The sequence below is a fragment of the Primulina eburnea genome, chromosome 9 (genome assembly GCF_022965805.1).
Source record: "Primulina eburnea isolate SZY01 chromosome 9, ASM2296580v1, whole genome shotgun sequence".
In the NCBI taxonomy this organism is placed as follows: domain Eukaryota; kingdom Viridiplantae; phylum Streptophyta; class Magnoliopsida; order Lamiales; family Gesneriaceae; genus Primulina; species Primulina eburnea.
In genome coordinates, this window is record NC_133109.1 from 17,616,088 (window position 1) to 17,637,944 (window position 21,857).

General features: G+C 39.1%; 1 protein-coding gene and 1 long non-coding RNA gene across 2 annotated transcripts; both read right to left on the reverse strand.

Annotated features, from left to right (window-relative positions):
• Window positions 1-405: 405 nt before the first annotated feature.
• On the reverse strand, window positions 406-3,297 carry LOC140840771 (uncharacterized). The gene is made up of 4 exons (XM_073207936.1): window positions 3,034-3,297; window positions 1,831-2,976; window positions 922-1,122; window positions 406-828 (listed from the first exon to the last, which is right to left on the reverse strand). The coding sequence occupies exons 1-4, from the start codon at window positions 3,295-3,297 to the stop codon at window positions 406-408; spliced, it is 2,034 nt and encodes a 677-aa protein (XP_073064037.1).
• Window positions 3,298-3,336: 39 nt separating this feature from the next.
• On the reverse strand, window positions 3,337-5,569 carry LOC140841314 (uncharacterized). Its single transcript, XR_012120128.1, has 4 exons — window positions 5,366-5,569; window positions 5,192-5,282; window positions 4,991-5,057; window positions 3,337-4,458 (listed from the first exon to the last, which is right to left on the reverse strand). It is a non-coding gene; the product is annotated as an uncharacterized lncRNA (long non-coding RNA).
• Between the last annotated feature and the right edge of the window lie 16,288 nt (window positions 5,570-21,857).

The window sequence follows — 21,857 nt, forward strand, 5'->3', positions numbered from 1 at the left end:
GCAAATCTTGGATCACGATCAGATACTATGGTTACTGGCACACCATGCAATCTCACTATATGATCAATGTACAATTTCGCCATTTTCATATAAGTACAAGTACGATCATACGGAATAAAATGAGCTGATTTAGATAATCTATCAACAATCACCCAAATCGCATCACAACCACGATTTGAACGAGGCAAATGAGTCACAAAATCCATAGCAATGTGCTCCCAGTTCCACTGTGGCACTTCAAGACTATGCAACATTCCACCAGGTCTCATTCTCTCGGCTTTAACTTGTTGACACGTTAAACATTTAGCCACAAAATGAGAGATATCTTTCTTCATACCTTCCCACCAATAATGAGCTCTCAAGGTATGATACATCTTTCGAATTCCTGGGTGAATACTGTGCCGACTATGCTTCCTTTAGTATGGCTTCTTTCAGATCTATCAAATTTGGAACCACAAGTCTACCATTAAAGCGCAGACTACCATCTGAAGCAACACTAAACTTTTCTGTCTGACCTGCTCGAGACAATTCTTTCAATCTATGAATGTGCGGATCGGTCTTCTGTGCTGCTTTGATTCTGGACAAAATCTGTGGCTCGACTTGAATAGATGACACTATAAAGTAGTCTCCACTGATCTGATAAGTCCATCCTGAAGTTCCCAAGTGCTCGTGAATTTTAGAGATAGTCAAAGATGTCAGCATAGCATTCTGAACTTTCCTGCTGAGAGCATCTGCAACAAGATTCATTCGACCTGGTTGATACTGAATCTCACAGTCAAAGTCTTTAAGTAACTCCATCCATCGACGTTGTCTCATGTTCAAGTCAGGCTGCGAGAAAAGATATTTAAGACTCTTGTGATCCGAATAAATCACAAACTGCTCACCGTACAAATAATGACGCCATAACTTCAATGCAAACACAATGGCAGCCAAATCTAAATCATGCACTGGATATCGGGTCTCATGCGGCTTCAACTGACGAGAAGCATATGCAATCACTCGCCCATTTTGCATTAGAACACATCCAAGTCCATTTAGAGATGCATCTGAACAAACAACATATCCACCTGAGCCTGATGGTAAAGCTAGCACTGGAGCTGTTGTCAACTTTTCCTTCAAAGTCTGAAAACTCGACTCACATTCATCAGTCCACACAAAACGTCGATCTTTTTGCGTTAATTGAGTCATAGGCCTTGCTATAATAGAAAATCCTTCAATGAAACGCCTATAATATCCTGCCAATCCCAAGAAACTGCGAATATCGGGAATATTCGTCGGTGTTGGCCAATTGATAACAGCTTCCACCTTACTAGGATCCACTGATACTCCTTGAGCTGATATAACATGACCCAGAAATACTACTCTGTCCAGCCAGAATTCACATTTAGAAAATTTTGCATACAATTGCGCTGCTCTGAGTGTCTGGAGGACTAACCTTAAATGTTCTCGATGCTCCTTCCTTGTTTTCGAATAAATCAGAATGTCATCTATGAAGACAATAACAAATCTGTCTATAAATTCTCGAAAAACGCGATTCATCAAATCCATAAAAACTGCAGGAGCATTAGTCAATCCAAAAGGCATAACTAGAAATTCATAATGCCCATAACGCGTTCGAAATGCTGTCATCGGCACATCTTCCTCTCGAACTCGGAGCTGATGGTAGCCAGAACGAAGATCAATCTTTGAATAAACTGACGTATCTTGCAACTGATCAAACAAATCATCGATACGCGGCAGAGGATATTTATTCTTCACAGTAGCTTTGTTCAATTGCCTATAATCAATGCACATTCTCAACGTTCCGTCTTTCTTCTTGACAAACAATACTGGAGCTCCCCAAGGTGACATGCTTGGTCTAATATAGCCTTTTTCCAGTAAGTCCTGTAATTGCTCTTTGAGTTCTTTTAATTCCGCTGGAGCCAAACGGTATGGTGCTCTCGAAATAGGATTTGTCCCGGACACCAACTCAATGCTAAAATCAATTTCCCTCTGGGGTGGAAATCCAGGAATTTCATCAGGAAATACATCGGGGAATTCCTTGACAACAGGAATATCAGAAACTTCGAATCTTTTTCCCTGAGTCGCATCAACTGTATAGATCATGAATCCTTCATTTCCTGTTGACAAAAGTCTGAACATTTCCATTGCTGACACTAATGGAATACGTGATTCTGAATCACTACCGTAAAAATTCCATTTACTGCCATAATACGGTCTGAATCTGACGACTCCATGGAAACAATCAACGGTAGCTCGATAATTAGACAGAGTATCCATTCCCAGAATACAGTCGAAGTCAGACATATCTAGCTTGATGAGATTAGTAATCATAATATTGTCATCGAATCTAATCACACAATTCAGAATTATCTCATGAGACATCAAACATACACCGGCAGGAGTAGAAACTGACACAGTATCTATCAACGGAGTAGTAGCAATCTCATGCTCATCAACAAATACAACAGATACAAATGAATGAGATGCTCCTGTGTCTATCAGTATACGAGCAGGATGATTAAAAATAAGGCAGATACCTGCAATAACTCCACCCGGTGCATCTTGAACTTGATCATGGGTTAAAGCATGAACTCGAGCCTGCTGTGGCCCTGGGAAACGTTGCTGAACCGGACCTCTAGGCTGAGGATAACTAGATTGCTGAAAAGACTGAGTCGGAACAAAAGGCCTAGTTGCTTGTCCTCTAAAACCTTGACCAAACTGAGGTTGCTGAGATTGTTGTCTTGCTGCATTCGGACATACTCTAGCATAATGTCCAACTTGCCCACAGATATTACAAGATCCTTGAACTCCCGTACACTGAGTACTGAAATGCTTACCACCACAACGATCACAAAATACTCCACCTGGGGACCCAACTGAGCTTCCACGCTGACTGCCGGAACTAGAAGAACTGCTACGAGTCTGTCTCTTGAATTGTTTTCCTTTGGCCTTAAAGCTTTGTTGCTTTGGTTGCTGTTAAGGCTGCGAAGGCTGATACGGCAATAAAGATGGGTATAGTGGTGCCCCCACTGGCAACGGCACATTGCCTCCGAAACTCTGAGGAAAACCTGGATGAACTGACTGTGGTTCTGCCAAAAGTAGACTCGCCTCCACATTCTTGGCTTTCTCAACAGCATCGGCATAATTAACAGGTGCTCCAGCTACTACCAAAGTGCAAATGGTTCGATTCAATCCTTGCATAAAATGCGATAGCTTGTTCCGATCACTGCTAGCAACATGAGGAATATAGGAAAGAAGCGCTGAGAATTGAGAGGCATACTCCACAACAGTCATATTTCCCTGAGTCAATCTATTAAACTAAGCTTCCTTGGCCGAATAATAAGAAGGCGGTGAATACTCTCGAGCAAACTGAGCACAAAACACATCCCAAGTAACTCTTTCACCCGATTCCTTCAAAGCTTCCTCAGTAGTTTCCCACCACAACTGAGCTCGGTCCTTTAATTGACAAATGGCCAACTTAAGCTGCAAATCAGGGGTGCACTCCAACATATTGAACAAACGCTTCATACTCTTTAGCCACGCTATAGCTTTCTCGCCATCTTCATTCCCAAAGAATCGAGGAGGACGCATATTCTGAAATCGAGATATCACTAATTCCATTTCACCCATTCCTCTCGTCAACTGATCCACTTCACGGTCAACATTAACATTTCGTGCTTCACCCCGAGGACGACGACCTCGTCTTCCCCAGTCAGTCTCGTTCAGTCCTCTCACGTTAGGAGCTTCAGACTCCTGAACAACTTCCTTTCCTTTTATACTCTTCCGCCCAGGTGCCATCTACAAGACACAGGTATTTAATCCACAAGCAGAAACAAAATAATCGGTTGAGTATAAAAGCATAAACTTAAACTAATACGCTCTAGTCATGCTGATACGATTAATTCAAAACATAAAAGCAAGTAAGAGCAAATAATCAAGCACATGCACAATCATTTTATTTGTGCCTAAACTCGAGTGTCCTAGACTCTAATTCGAGCGTATCCCAGTTACGCTCTGATACCAAAACTGTCAGGGCCCGTGCACTTAATTAATATTTAATTACCACACAACAAGGATTAAATGGTGTAAACAGCGAAAACGAGTTTAAAACGTTAATTTGGGCCTACAGAAATTTCGGCATGACCTTCCCGTAAGTAGGACATCCCAAAAATCTCAAAACACAACAACAATAATATACGCTCGAAAATATCATCAAGTTCACAATCAACCACACAAACATCCTACAGCCGCACTGGCCAGGACTAGACACAACAAACCACAAATAAAATCCAAACCACATAAAGACATCACCATACAGCTACACAGGGCATCTCCCTGGCAAATGTATCAAACCAGTATAATATATAAATATCTGGGAACTCTGACACAAACCGACTGACTACTGGGTTCCACTCGCTGACGCTCCACCAGACGCGTCAAAACCCCTGGAATGACCTGCTATGGCATCAAAAACAACCACAAAATCAAAAGAAAACAGGGGTCGGACCCCAGTACGACAAACCAGTAAAATCATGACGTAAATAAAAGACATGTAATAATATCAAGTAAATGCAATGCTATGTGATGCATGAATGGTAACAACGGAATAATGGATACCAAATGGAGTCCAAACGAATAGCATCATCAACAGTAACAGTGGCCACCCGTGCCAGGAATGCAGCATCAAATCGCCTGCTCGTCCATGCACGTAGCATCGGGAATGCGAGTAGCTAAGTCGCTCGGCCCTAGCTGTCATCTGGGAATGTGGCTAATCCTAACCCACTCGTCCCTCTGATGACTCAATATAATCTCAACAGAATCAACATAAATAGCCGTCAAAGGAGTCAAGGCTCAATATGTTATGCCAACATAATTAATGCATGAATGCATCAAAAATAAACATTCAATGCACATAATAGCAAACAACATTCACCGAATATTATTACACGCGAATATAAGCGTCATAAAGATATAGGTTTGAGCGTACCTCAACTTCAACTTACAATACCACAGATTCTTAAGGACTATAGGATAAACTCGTCCAATGATACAACCTACAATATAAATTCACTATATACATCAATATATAGCATTCTAACTGACAAAACAATTTAAATCGCCTCGGATAAAAACTCAAATTCCGGCAGCGCCTAAACCCATGAAGAATCTGAAATTTCGAACTTAATACCTCAAGAATCGAGGCTAAAACACAACGGTAATCTCGCGAAGATGGTTCGCCGGAAATGTCGCCGGAAACACTGTTCACGCCGGAAACCTAGCTGGAATTTAGGGAAAAATTAATACTTCACTCTACAAACTAATCCACCAAAACACAACTACGAATTGAAGCCAAAAACCTTACCTAGAACCAAATCGAAGCTCACGCACAGCTGCTGGAAATCGAAACGATCGAGCTCGATAACTTTCGATTCATGACAGGAAAGTAGCTAATAGGTTGGAGGAAGAAGATTTGCTAAGCTGCTGCACAAAAATCTGGCCGCTGGAGATGCTACGCGAAGACAGCAGAAGAAGAGAGAAAACGACAGGATGCAAGGCTGGGGAAAGCTTCTTTTCTGGATTAGAGCGATCTCATACCTTTTATCAATTGGGTTTGGGTTTATATATTTAAATGAAATGGGCTGGGCCATTTTAGTTATTGGGCCTCACAAACCATGAAAATTATTCTTGTCTCGTTGATCTTCTTTGTTGTTTTAGGAGTACAGAGGAGGCTTGTTATATTGTCAAACAGACTTCTGTTGAGGACAATAATTTGGCTATTGGAGCTTAAAGGGGTTTATGTAACATAAAAGTGCAGAAACAATAAACTGTGCGTTTCAGATTATAGTGTTGTGTGTCGATGTTGTCAACACTTATTCACAACATGCAGTGAAAGGTATTATTTATCAAACACACAAACTTTAATAACCAGAGTAAGCCAGATGAAATTATGTACAAATATAAATATTTGTACAATGACTCAGGGCAAAATAATCACTAGAAAACTTGTAAATCATTTACAAAAACCAATGCTATTGACATGTATCAAAATTATATTCCTTGACAACCCAAGGAAATAAAGTTCATCTAAAATAACCCAATAAACTCACATATGCAAATATTGTGTTGCATAAAACGAAAACCGCCAAGAACTCTCAACCAACACTCCACACAAGTTGTTCTCCGAGTACCTTCAACACAGATCAACAACACAACAAAATAATCAACCGATCACGAACAACCTTCTGATCAAATGTGTTCAGCTCTATGTATTTTATTTTCTCAACAAAAGCCACATCGCGGCATTCCAAGTTCTCTTTATTTATACCCTTTACTTGACCTAGAGTTTATTCCATAAAAGAGTCTTAAAATATATTGAAACAAGATTTCCATTAGAAATAAACTCTTTTAATCAAATATTTGATATCTAGGGATAAATAACAAATTAAAAACAAATCATATAATATTTGGAGATAACATAAATCAAATGTCAAAGTCTAGAAAGGTAAAACTCTAAATTGATATTATTAATATAGTAAAATAATTATATACTAATTTATTCTTTTCAATCTCCTTCTTTTTGTCTTTCTGAACAAAACATCCAAAAACCATGATCTTCATTATCTCTGCATTTAGTTAAGCTTCCACTGAATTAGACTTTATCTCCCTCTGTGTGGGGACCCGGACGCTAATCATAATCATAATCCTAATCGTCATTGGGACTAATTAATCAATTATAAAACAGGGTCTAATTTTTTTTTAAAAAAAATGCGGAACGTAGTGAAATCAAACTAATATACAACTCAGTATAAAATAAAAGTACAAGTCCTGTACCACAAACATTTATTTAACTAAGGTTTAAACATCTAATATCAAGTGTTCGACCCTATATCTAATCCAAGTCCGGAGCCTCCACTCTAATCACGATCTCTCCTCATCTCCTGGACCCTGAACCTGTCCCACCTGTTGTCATGTACACATACAAACAAGACAACAGCCGGATAACTCCGGTGAGAATAAATCCCAGTGTAAATCAAAGAACATGCAGTCATATGTTCAATACAAAGCATGAAACAGATAACAGTAATACATATCAAAATCAGAAATAAAAACAATATCAATCTGTCGACAAACTCGTGACTCCACGATTCAGACTAGACTCAATCCTAGCCTAGGGATCCCGGTGTCCAGATGTGGCATTCCTATATCGACAAACAGTAATAGAAAAGACTCCAGTTCTATCCAAGTCGATAAAACCAAACATCCAGTGTCCAGACGCATCCGTCATAGACTATGGTCTATCACCATATCTTGTGACATCGTGCAATGTACCCGTGGTTACCTGCCACTATCAGGTACTTCTGTCACAAGATTACTCGTCTAATGCATGCTCCTATAACTCCATAGAACAAGCATTTAAATCAAATCATTAAACACAATGATAAACAAATAATAAGTATGTGATTTAGGGAAACTCAAGTACATCCTACTTGAGTCGATGTCCCGATACACATTGACTTATACCTTTCGTTGCAGTTTCGGTCTGGAATCCAAACTCTGTCAATCCCTCAATCTGATAATGGCAATACCAATAATCTCATATCAATATACCGTTCAAATTACTAACAATCTGATTAATCTGGATTTAATTGAAAATCGACGGCATAACGATACAATCTCAGTATCCCCATCAATACCAAATCAACAGACCTCAATTACAAATCATAACTCATATCCAATATAATCTGTAATCCAACCGTAATTCAAATCTATTTGGTAAAACTCAATATACCCCAGAAAATTCATAATCATTCCATAATCAGTCTGTTTCTTAATCTGACTTCGATTCTACGATGTCTAACATATCAAGCACATCATATCTGAATTCCATTCAATTCTGACAATAGCATAATTTCAAAGCATGTCAAAATGTAGTAAAACTTACGTCCAGTTGTAGCCTACGTTGATAGGAGCTCAGTACTGAAGTCGGATTTAAAATCAGACGGACAGATTTTGCACAATCGCGAGTCTAAGATTTAAGAACCAATTTCCCCAGAATTCCTTCGATTTCTTGTTTTTCCAGATTTTTAAACGTATATGTATATATATATAAATATATATATATATATATATATATATATATATATATATATATATATATATATATACACTTGACATAACGAAGGCGGCAATGCTAGTCGATAGGCACGATCTCCTATCTTCTCGAGAATCTCATAAGGACCGACGTATCGTGGAGACAACTTCCCTTTCTTTACAAATCGGACAACACCCCTGAAAGGTGAAATTTTCAGGAACACTCGGTCTCCTGCTACAAATACCAACGGTCTACGTCGAAGGTTGGCATATTTGGCTTGTCTGTCCTGGGCTGCCTTCATTTTCTTCTGAATCAATTTCACTTTTTCAGTCATATCTCTGATCATATCAGGTCCAGTCTCAGGAACTTCAGAGATATCATCCCAATAAAGAGGCGATCGACACTTCTTTCCGTACAACGCTTCAAATGGTGCCATTTCAATACTCGTTTGATAGCTGTTGTTGTACGAAAACTCGCAAAGTGGCAATGCATCTTGCCAATTAGTGCTGAAATCAAGCACTACAGCTCTCAACATATCTTCCAATGTCTGAATCGTTCGTTCTGACTGTCTGTCAGTCTGTGAATGATATGCGTTACTTAGATGTAACTTCGTACCAAGAGCTTGCTGCAAACTCTGCCAGAAGTGCGAAGTAAACCGAGGATCCCGATCTGAAACAATCGATTTTGGCACTCCGTGCAGTCTTACCACTTCCTTGACGTAAATATCCGCCATCTGGTCATATCTGTACGTCATCTTGTATGGAACAAAGCATGCTGATTTGGTCAATCGATCAATCACGACCCAAATCGCATCATAACCTCGGGAGGATCTCGGTAATTGTGTCACAAAATCTATGGAAATGTGATCCCATTTCCATTCAGGAATAGACAAACTCTGTAACAATCCTCCTGGTTTCTTCCTCTCAGCTTTCACCTGTTGGCAATTGAGACACTTTGATACAAATGTAGCAATGTACGCTTTCATTTGTTTCCACCAATACTGTGTCTTCAAATCATTATAAATTTTCCTGCCACCAGGATGAATGCTATATCGACTGTTGTGCGCTTCAATCAGTATCTGCTGTCTCAAATTCGAAACATTCGGCACCACAAGACGATTATTCACATACAAAATACCAGTTTGAACCTGATATTTCGATCGATGTCTAGCTCTAATCATAGCAATCGACCTCTGTATATTCTGATCACCTTTCTGAGCCGCTTTAATTCTTACAATCAGCTCTGGTTCCGCTTGAATAGTATATAATCTCATCGGTCTCTTATCTGTCTCAAATACTAATCCAAACAAACAGCAGTCCTCAATAAAATTCGAGACTCTCATAGTCAATTAGGATAGAGAACATACCTTTCGACTTAGTGCATCTGCTGCTGCATTAGATTTCCCCGGATAGTATTTGATTTCACAATCAAAATCTTTCAATAAATCCAGCCATCTCCGCTGTCTCATATTCAATTCTGACTGTGAAAAGAGATATTTAAAACTTTTATGATCAGAATAAATCTCGAACTTCTCACCATACAGATAGTGTCGCCATATTTTCAACGCAAAGACTATGGCTGCCAATTCAAGATCATGAATTGGATATCGAGATTCATGGGGTTTCAGTTGTCTTGAGGCATAAGCGATCGCATGCCCTCGCTGCATCAAAACAAAACCCAATCCTCGGTGAGATGCATCACAATATACAACAAAATCACCAGTACCTGAAGGGATAGTCAACACCGGTGCACTGGTTAATCTCTTTTTCAATTCGAGGAAACTGGTCTCACATTCCTCAGACCAAACAAATGGAGCATTTTTCTGAGTCAACTGCGTAATCGGTTTGGCAATGCTCGAGAAATCTTTAATGAATCGGCGATAATATCCTGCCAAACCCATAAAGCTGCGAATCTCTGGTACAGACGTCGGTCTTGGCCAAGAAATCACTGCCTCAACCTTGCTGGGATCAACAGATATCCCGTCTCCTGATATAATATGTCCTAGAAATATCACCTGTTTCAACCAGAACTCGCATTTCAACAGTTTAGCATACAATTTCTCCGTCCTCAAAGTTCGCAACACAATCCTCAGATGATTAGCATGTTCAATCATATTCTTTGAATAAATCAATATATCATCAATGAATATGATAACAAAATCATCCAAATATTTATGAAAGACGCGGTTCATCAACCCCATAAATACCGCTGGTGCATTCGTCAAACCAAATGGCATGACAATAAATTCATAGTGTCCATACCTGGTTCTGAATGCAGTCTTAGAGATATCAGAGTCCCTGACTCTCAATTGATGGTATCCAGATCTCAAATCGATCTTGGAATACACCGAAGAACCCTGCAATTGATCAAATAAATCATCAATACGAGGAAATGGATATTTATTCTTTACCGTTGCCTTGTTCAGTTGCCGGTAATCTATACAAAGTCTCATCGACCCATCCTTCTTTCTCACGAACAGTACTGGAGCACCCCAATGAGAAACACTCGGTCTAATATACCCCTTGGCCAGTAAATCCTCCAACTGTTCTTTCAATTCTTTTAATTCGATCGGTGTCATCCTGTAAGGAGCCCTCGAGATCGGAACTATTCCTGGCATCAACTCGATGCTGAAGTCTATTTCTCGAATCGGAGGCAATCCAGGAATCTCATCCGGAAAGACATCAGCAAACTCACACACCACCGGCCAGTCCGCCAATGATGGGCTCAATTTCAGTAAATCAACTGAATATACCAGGAATCCATTCGCTCCTTTCTGCAATAATCGTGTCATATTCATTGCAGATATCAAAGGAATTCTGGCTCGAGAACCCTTACCGTAAAATTTCCACTCCTCAGCCATCTCAGGTCTGAATCTCACTATCTTGTGGAAACAATCGACTGTAGCCCTGTACTTGGTCAGTGTATCAATACCGATAATACAATCGAAGTCATATATCCCAAGCACAATACAGTCCAACTCAATCTTATGCCCATCATACTGCAGTGTACAAGATTTCACAGACTTCACTGATATCAAACCTGTCCCTAACGGGGAAGAAACAGACACTACCGCAGATAACGACTCAATAGGTAACGCATGACTCAATGCAAACCTCTCACACATAAAAGTATGTGATGCACCGGTATCAATCAACACGTACGCAGGATAACCAAAAATAAAACAGTTACCTGCTACAACGTCATCAGGTGCATCCTGTACCTGCTCCTCGGTCAGAGCAAACACTCGGGCCTGCTGTCTCGGAGGCTGGCTCACTGTCTAGCTTCCTCCTGGCCTTTGCTGTGACTGGGTAGACGGTGCTGTCTGAAAAGAATGAATAGCAGATGGTCGTCTACCTGCCTGAGCCGCTGATCCAGATGACTCAGCTGCCTAGAATCCCTGGGCACCTCTCTGGGGACACACTCGAGCAAAGTGTCCCTGTTGCTTGCAAATACGGCAGCTGCCAAACACTCCTCGGCACTGCTCAGTGGGATGCTTCTCTCCACAAGTATTGCAAATAGGTCCAGTATAGCTCTGGCTCTGTCGAGGACTCCCAGAACTAGAAGAACTGCTCCCTGACTTCTTGAACTGCTTTCCTCTCGTCTTCAAGAAGTCCTTCTTTCCGCCACTACTGCTGCCACCTTCAAATTGAGGAGGTGGTTGCTGTAATCCCGGTGCTGGAAGCATAAACGAAGCTCCTCTCTGTCTCATCAGACCGGCTTCGGCTCCTTTGGCTCTATTCAAAGCATCGGTAAAGTTGTTCGGTCTTCCCGTGTTCACCAACGTAAATATTTCCGGATTCAGGCCATTAATGAACTGATCCGCCACAGCCTCGTCATGATCCGCCACATGTGGAGCAAAGCGCAATAGGGAAGAGAACTTGGCTACGTATTCCTCGATGTTAAGTTGGCCCTGTCTCAAGTTCGCAAACTCGGCTCCCTTGTCCTTCCTGTATGACACTGGAAAGAACCTCTGATAGAATTCAGTTCTAAATACACTCCAGGTAATAATCGTACCTCGGTGTTCCAATGCCCTTTTTGTGTTGATCCACCAGTTCTTGGCAATGTCATGCAATTGGTGTCCTATCAGTTTCACCCTCTTCTCATCAGTATATTCCAACGAATCAAACATCATTTCAATATCATCCAGCCAACTTTCACAATCCACTGAATTTTCGGTTCCTTTCAGAGTAAGTGGATGGAAAGACTGAAATCTTTTCAAAAGTGTCTCCATGTGTGTGGCTGTAACGTCCATGGGAGGGTTCGATGTACTACCCTGATCCGGTACTCTTCTCGGAGGCATATCTGAAATCAAAAGGATTAGCAACCCCAAACCAAAGTTCTATTTCAGTCCTCCTCCGATCATCTTACTGCTGATCCAGAATCGGCTCTGATTCATTCTCAATAACACATGTTTTCAAATCAAATCAGATAAACAAATAAACATGTACTATAAAGCAGTAAATCATGCTAGCAATCAAAAGCAAGGAAAGAAAAAACATTCTACCCCGTTCACTAGCTTCTATCTCAATCTCAAGAATCTATCGGCTCTGATACCACCTGTTGTGGGGACCCGGACGCTAATCATAATCATAATCCTAATCGTCATTGGGACTAATTAATCAATTATAAAACAGGGTCTAATTTTTTTTCTTAAAAAAATGCAGAACGTAGTGAAATCAAACTAATATACAACTCAGTATAAAATAAAAGTACAAGTCCTGTACCACAAACATTTATTTAACTAAGGTTTAAACATCTAATACCAAGTGTTCGACCCTATATCTAATCCAAGTCCGGAGCCTCCACTCTAATCACGATCTCTCCTCATCTCCTGGACCCTGAACCTGTCCCACCTGTTGTCATGTACACATACAAACAAGACAACAGCCGGATAACTCCGGTGAGAATAAATCTCAGTGTAAATCAAAGAACATGCAGTCATATGTTCAATACAAAGCATGAAACAGATAACAGTAATACATATCAAAATCAGAAATGTAAACAATATCAATCTGTCGACAATACTCGTGACTCCACGATTCAGACTAGACTCAATCCTAGCCTAGGGATCCCGGTGTCCAGATGTGGAATTCCTATATCGACAAACAGTAATAGAAAAGAATCCAGTTCTATCCAAGTCGATATAACCAAACATCCAGTGTCCAAACGCATCCGTCATAGACTATGGTCTATCACCATATCTTGTGACATCGTGCAATGTACCCGTGGTTACCTGCCACTATCAGGTACTTCTGTCACAAGATTACTCGTCTAATGCATGCTCCTATAACTCCATAGAACAAGCATTTAAATCAAATCATTAAACACAATGATAAACAAATAATAAGTATGTGATTTAGGGAAACTCAAGTACATCCTACTTGAGTCGATGTCCCGATACACATTGACTTATACCTTTCGTTGCAGTTTCGGTCTGGAATCCAAACTCTGTCAATTCCTCAATCTGATAATGGCAATACCTATAATCTCATATCAATATACCTTTCAAATTACTAACAATCTGATTAATCTGGATTTAATTGAAAATCGACGGCATAACGATACAATCTCAGTATCCCCATCAATACCAAATCAACAGACCTCAATTACAAATCATAACTCATATCCAATATAATCTGTAATCCAACCGTAATTCAAATCTATTTGGTAAAACTCAATATACCCCAGAAAATTCATAATCATTCCATAATCAGTCCGTTTCTTAATCTGACTTCGATTCTACGATGTCTAACATATCAAGCACATCATATCTGAATTCCATTCAATTCATGACAATAGCATAATTTCAAAGCATGTCAAAATGTAGTAAAACTTACGTCCAGTTGTAGCCTACGTTGATAGGAGCTCAGTACTGAAGTCGGATTTAAAATCAGACGGACGGATTTTGCACAATCGCGAGTCTAAGATTTAAGAACCAATTTCCCCAGAATTCCCTTCGATTTCTTGTTTTTCCAGATTTTTAAACGTATACGTATATATATATATATATATATACGTATGTCTGTTTTCCAGAAATTCCCTTCGATTTTCCAGAAATTCCCTTCAATTTCTGTTTGCATGTCTCGCGCTCGGGCGGTGATAAATTACCGCTCGAGCGCGACATCCTCTGTTCCAACGCTTGGCTTGTCACGCACTTGGCGCTCAGGCGGTCAAAAACTACCGCCCGGGCGCCACATCTTCTGCCCGAACATTTTTCCTGTTGAACATTGGCGCTCGGGCGGTCAAAAACCACCGCTCGGGTGCCACACTCTCTGCCCAACTTTCTCAAATTTCACATGTAGTCTTATTTTCGTGTCCCGATTAATCCTTTCATAATCATATCAAATTATATATCAATAATTACAGATTACTAGGATTAAATTTTCGGGCATTACACTCTGAGTTAAAGTTCATCTTCCCCTGATTTAGATATGTTAGCATGGTGTTGTGATAATGGTGTTGTCATCATGAACCTAGAACACTTGAAGACATAAGAAGAAAAACCAAAAATTCATATCACTAGAATGCTAACAGAGGAATGCTAAAAAATGTTACACCCGCATTAAATCATCATACACAAAATAGCACTACAGACTACAGATCATCTTTATCTATTCTTGATCTTCATCTGTATCCTTGAGCTCGTCAGCTCTAGCTTCAGCATTATCCATTTTCATTTTATTTTTTGTTCGACTCCACCTTTTTGGCCAGAATGTACGCCAACCTCAAAAATTAATTTGTACTAAGCAACTTGTTCTTCATAGTAGGCGATGAGTTCTTTGGATTTTTGGATCTGCTACAGGCCAAAATCAATCTGAGCCTGTAAATGAGAGGTAGATAGCATGAAAATTCCATCAGGGGTCGGAGTGGACGAGGATGCCATGTTGCAAACATCAGGGGCAACACCATTCGTAGACAAATAAAGATCCAGTTTCCTATTCCCTTTGAAGTAAGCTGGAGAGATCTTGAGGGTTCTCTCATATCAGAGAGAGATTCATCAATCTCCTTGACGAATCCCTAAGATTCCAGAATCCCATAGATCAGGGATAGAAATGGCAACCTAGTTGATTTCAATCCACCCTCGGCGAATTACAGAACGGTCTTGAACACCAGTTTCCCAAAATTGAATGGACCTCCCGCACCAATAGTAAATAAGACAAGGGCTTGTGTCTTGGTAACCACAGTTGTATTGGAGGAGGGACTACAGGTACAAATAGACTCTTATGCAGGACAGAATAGAAGGAGGTCAGACTCGCTACAGAGAGATGCTTTGGATGACTTGGGAATTGTGTGATCAGCCCACCCATGAGAACATAGGTGATGTCATTAATGTCTGCGGTGAACTCATTCTCCTCATCCTATGGGGTATTATAGAAGGCATTGATCACATTAGGAGAGAAATTGAAAATATTATCTTGTAGAAAAACTCTCCCAAATTTTACCGACCGATCATCTCCTATGCTTGATATGAGATTTCAGTAGAACTCCAGAACTGGTCTTCTGGAGTATGGGATCGCAGTTCTAACCGTAGCAAACATCCCTCGATTTTTGAAAAAGGTCTTCAAATTATGTTGACCATAAGCCTTCATATCAATATTCCTCCTTCGATAAATTCTCTATTCGCATAGAGAGGTCATAAGACTAAAATAGATTCATAGTAGAACTTCTCAGAGAAGGAATGACTCACATCATAGTACACAGAGTCAATATTGTCATCGATGTTGACAACATTGGACTCAACATCAGCAGCAACACTAGCACCATCATCACTAGATTCATCTTTATTTCCAAAAATTTCTTCAAACTCATCATCATGTTCTTCTGTCTCGAAGTTTGATTTAGTTGAGGAACTGTCAGATGATTCTGGTTGATGGTCATCAAACTTTCGCATCATCTCCTCATTAGGTTTGTCGTCATCAGAGGAGATTTTTGTAATAGCCAAGTCTGATGAACGGTACGGTTTAAGATTTCGTATGATTATTGACTATTTGGTTAAGATTTAGTATAGTGTGATGTAAGAGTTGTGTTTATGGGTTATAGTATTGTTGGTTATAATTGTTTTGTGGTGTTGTTGATATTAGTTGATGTGTAGTTGTATTGTATCAGCGTTGCGATTCGATCTTTGTTGCGTAGAGTTGGTTGTTGATTGCAGAGGTGACCGCACCCGCGGTCGAGAAGGCACCGCACCCGTGGTCTCATGCATCAGAATTTTAGTTGTTTTCTAGTAGCCTCAGCGCACCCGCGGTGCAAGGTGTAGCGCACCTGTGGTGTTCGAGCCGAGACTAGAGCGCACCCGCGGTCCATGATGGAGCGCACCCGCGGTCGTCAATTGTGGATTTTTGGAGGAGTTGCCGAGGGCATAGCGCACCCGCGGTCGGAAAGTCAGCGCACCTGCGTCGATGAACAGTAGAAGCGTGTTTTTCGGTTTTAAGTGAGATAAATGGATGAGTTGCTCACTTTTCTCTCATTTCTTTCCAATTCTCTCGGTTTCTTCAGAGCAAAGAAGCTAGGGTTCCTTTTCCTTTCATTTCCTTCCTTTGATTCTTGCATCTTGGTGGATTTTTGTGTTGAGAGCAAGGTTATTTTGGGTTCAAGGAAGCTAAGGTAAGCTTTTGGTTTAGTTTATTCTTGGTTTTGGTGTTGGGAGTAATCATGGGTTTAGTGATGGTGTTTATTTTATGGATTAATTGATATGAGTTTGTGATTATTGAGATTTTGATAGTACAATACATGGTTTATTGTTGTAGGTTGTATACCAAGAGATATATTCAAGGGTTTTATTGGTTGTAAGTGGAATTTCATTGCTTGTGCTCACATGATATTATATGTATGGTGTTTCAATGGTTTTAATGTGCTATTCCCTTCATTTGATTCATGTTATATATTGATACACTTTGTTGTATATTATGGAGGCATTTTATGTCTCAATTGAGAAAAAGGGAATACAAGAGAAAAGAGTCTTCAAAGTGTTTGATAAAATGCCAAAGAGAGAGTTTAAATGATTTATTGGATTGATAGATACATCGTCAGAGATTGCATGCAATTAGTTGATCAACGACCATAGGCTTATATCCCTCAGATTTATCGATTTATATCGATGGGATATAGGTACAGAGACAGAGATACTATATAGATATCAATCCAACAGAGAAAAGAGAAATACCATCTTATTGCTATGTTATTCATGTTTCAAGAGTTGATGGTATATATTGATTTCAAAGCTATGTTTTACAGAGTATGATATGTATCCATTGCTATGTAAGTGTTCCACTTGCTAAGTTTTATACTCATTTCAGTTATTTCATGTGATGTAGATAAGTGCGACGGGCCGGGACGTTGATTGTGGGCCGGAGTCATATGCATATAGAGATGGAAGGAAGAAGATCTTTTGCTAGCATTTTGGACATGATCACAAGAATGATATTTTGCTTTTTGTTGTATCATTTTATTGATCATGTGTATACTTTTGATTACATATGAAATGTATTTTGAATCCTTCCTCCATTTTGAAGAAAATTTTAAATTCGCTGTTATTTTATTAAAACCGGTCGAGGGTGTCACAATTTTATTCTCCGTTCTTTCCTCTTTTAGGCCAGAAAGGAACTCAACCAGTGATTTTACACCATAAGAGGAGTAACTAGGATCATTAGGACCCGAAACATCCTTTGGCTCAGCAGTGGGCGGTGATTGAACAGCAGGAGAGGAAATTAATGTGCTCTTTGTTGCAACAGTAGGTTTTGGTCTTGTGATGAATTTGAAATCTTCATCATATGAGTAATCTTTAGATGAGAAATCAAGGTCCAGAAGATTTGAAGTGGATGAGGTGGCTCAAAATTTCTTGAATGGCATAGATTCAGGTTCATACCCTGTCTGCCTCTTTGAGAGTCTGGGTTTGGAGTAACAGGGAAAGCCGGTTCAACTCTTCAAAATTTGGTGTATTATCAACATCGATCTCGTTTCCTGGTTCGCCTAGAGCGATGATTTAAAGAGGAATTGAGTCTTCTGCAACTGCAACAATAACAGTCAACTGTCAATGAGGTGTTCTGCAGGTGGTGTTATCACACAGGGTGAAACACCGTGACTGGAATCCATTTTGATTCGAATTTCATGAGGGTCGTAAATGGTTCCAGCCATATGATAAATCTGTGAGAAAACCATGAATAATACCAACAATTACACACGGTATTGCACTGGTAAATCACTGAGAGCAAAACAGATTTGAGAGTACAAGTAGGAGCAATTAACAGTGGTGTATTACGGATTCAATGGTAACAGCCCGTATATACTCTTACTCTAATGGTAAAAAAAATAAATCACACCGATTTATTTCTTCATTTCAGAACAATCAGCACTGCAACATTATAATTTTCTGGAATAAACTCGGCTCATCCAACGGTAAATTAGATTGCAATTTTAATCTCAGATGTTAATCTGGTTGTAACGCCACATCGAACATAGCCCATTGATTTATACAAAACCACATAAATTGAAAATACAAAAAATCAAGGTGTCTTCAAATGTTGTGGAGTGAAAGCTGATACTTTGCTAACTATGATTAGTTCACGAAAAAAAGCAAGATGCATGAAATGCTATAGAAATCAAGCAGTGAAAAATTTCTAGCGTGTTTGAACTTGGTGTTGGCAACACCTCCTAGCAATAGCTCTGAGTTTGAGTCAATATTTCGTAAAATTTCTATTGAATTAGTAATGGCAGCTCCCGAACTAGAAGGACGGTCTTCAATGGACTCCTCTAGGTAACCTTTTCCATCACTTTTATGTCTTAGAAGTTGTAGCTCCCACACTGGAAGAATAATCTTCAATGGACTCCTATAGGTAGCTTTTTTACTTTCTTCTAAGCTATATTGTTATTCCCATTTTTCCGTTTTTTTCCTTTTTGCTCACATTTTCCAAGTCACTTTTTTACATTGGACAAGCCATGATTTTCATGAACATCCTCAACTACTTGATAGCTTGGATTGAGCATAAATCACTCTTCAATATTTGATTGGAAGTTCGACGCTTTGCAGAGAGTGCATTTCAGAATTTGCTGTCACTGTTCAGACTTTACATAAAAACAGGATGAATGTGAATATGCAATATGTCTAGCATCTTATTAAAGATCATGCATGCTTGGTGTTGTCACAGGTGTTGTAACACCACAACAACACTCATGAGTGATCATTGTGCACACAAGCTGAGAGACTGCTATAGGTTGGAAAATCGCTCAAAATCTAAGAGTTTTGTGAATATATCTGTCAGGTGGTTCTCAGTTCCAATAAAATCCATCCAAATTATACATTTTTCAATCAAATGTCGAATAAAGTAGTGACTTATGTCAATGTGTTTTTTTTGAAACTGTTGAAATGGATTTCTAGAAATATCAATGACACTAGAATTGTCACAATAGATGATCATGGTATCATTGTGAAGGCCATAGTCCTCAATCATTTGGATGATCCACACAAGTTGTGAGCAACAACTACTAGCTGTCACATATTCAGACTCAGTAGTGGATAGGGACACACAATTTTCTTCCTATTGTACAATGACACAAGATTGTTCCCTAGGTACAAAAAAAAAAATTCCTCCAGTTGTACTCTTCCTAACATCTAGGTCACTAGCCCAGTCAACATCAGAAAATTCTACCGAATTTGTGTTGGTCTTTTGCGTGTATCATAATCCTAAATCAAGTGTATCTGCTATGTATTGTAGAATAAGTTAACTTTTAAATGTGATATTTTAGGATTTTCTTGGTACCTGACACACAGACAGACACTAAACATGATGTCGGTGCGACAAACAGCTAGATAAAAAAATACAACCAATGATGTTGCGCTAGAGTGTTTTGTCAATACCATCGGCAACATCGTCTCTGGACAGTTTCTCACTAGACCCCATGGGAGTTCTTATGTGTGGCATTTTCATTTGAAAATTTCTTGATCAACTTCTTGGCATACTTGGATTGACACAAAAATATACCATCATGCAGTTGTTTGATTTGCAATCCAAGGAAGAAATTCAACTCTCCTACCATGCTCATATCAAATTCCGATGACATGCATTCAACAAAGTTATCAACAACTTTCTATAATGAAACACCAAAGATAATATCATAAACTTGACAAATAATAATAGCATGCTTCAATTTTTGAATAAAGAGAGTTTTATAAACTTCACCTCGTTTAAAGCCCAAGTTTATCAAATAGTCAGACAATCTACCATACCATGCTCGTAGAGCTTGTTTCCGTCCATAGAGTGCCTTCTTCAACTTTTAAACATTGTCCATGTGATTTAGATTTTCAAATCCTTTTGGTTGACTTACATATGCTTCCTCATTTAAAATCACATTTAAAAACGCACTCTTTACGTCTATTTTGTTGTAACATTTCATGTTCGCAATCTTGATTTTGATGTTAACAAAACTTGTTGTTTTGTTTCTAATGAATTTACCTAAGCGTGCAGAAAGCAGAAACTGATCAAGCTTCGAATTGATCAGTTACCAAGCCAAAACTGGGGTTATTGAGACGCAAACTGAAAGTGCCAACTGATTGCCCAAACTGAACCAGTCTAAATGAAATATCAAAGACCAGTTCAACTGATTGTTCAACTAATAAGTAGTTCGGAAGAAGACCTTTAGAAGCCCGGCCAGCTGATAAAGAGCCCAACTGAAAAGTTCAACTGGATCAGTGAAATCAGTTCAGCTAACTAGCCAACTGATTTCACCAGACCAACTCAAGATCAGTTCTACTGAATAGTTCAGAGCATCAGTTAGGAGCCGATCAATTTCTAATACAAGACAAGCTTATCTAAGTAGAGTCCAGCTTTGCACAAGGGTATAAAAAAACTGTCCAATCAAAGGACAATAATGAACGTTGCAGTAGAGTTTAAAGTCGAGACGTTCCAGTATGGATATCAAAAAAGACAAGACACAAATTTCGAGGAACGAATTCAAATTGCAAACATATTTTATGAGTCACGATGTACGGTTACACTGCCCCTATACATACAAGATCAAGATATCAACAAAACAACAAGTGAGAACATAATAGCGAGAGAGAAAAATAAGTGTGTGGAAGAAATAGCGCATGCTCAACTCATATCAACTTATCAGAAGCAACCAGCTCAGATTTGAGGGAACACTTCAAAGTGTTATCAGCTTATATTAGAGGCACAATTCCCTCAGTTTTTCAGAACACTTTCGTGTTGTTGATCGAGCAAAACTTGCACAGTAAAATCCCCAATAAAAATATGATTTTGTATGCTCAAAATTAATCGCAAGTGCACGATGTCAAGTTATAATATAGTGTACGTGAGTACGAGTATCGTTCCACTGAAGACTGTGTTTTACAATTGTTATTTTCAGTTATTGAACATTTAGCAACGAAAAGTGATTTGATTGTTTTATTACTACTAAAATCAAATAAGAATGCAAATAAAAAATTCAAAATCAAGTAATGAGATATGATGTCTAAAATGGTTGAGTAAAAGTCAATGAAAAATGGATTTGTTGGGAATCTCGGTTCACCTACCCCTCGTTAATTAATTAATTCGTTCGATCGTGATCTACGCTTCCGAAAGGATTTCCTAATCTATTGAACACACTCTCTCGAGCTATGCCAAACTAATTCTACTCAATGAAGTAATTAAATATCTTTAATTATTTATCAAGAGCGAATCGCATTTCGATCTATGAAATCCCTTAATTTTCGACCTGAAGGACTATGACTATCGGCACGTATCCAATTTCATATATCTATGTAAAT

Coding starts and splice junctions, on each gene's coding strand:
- LOC140840771 (XM_073207936.1), bottom strand. CDS start 3,297: ATGACTGTTGTGGAGTATGCCTCTCAATTCTCAGCGCTTCTTTCCTAT. Junction 2,977..3,033: donor GAGGCAATGTGCCGTTGCCA/GTGGGGGCACCA, acceptor CAGCCTTAACAG/CAACCAAAGCAACAAAGCTT. Junction 1,123..1,830: donor TGTCACCTTGGGGAGCTCCA/GTATTGTTTGTC, acceptor TCGAGTTTTCAG/ACTTTGAAGGAAAAGTTGAC.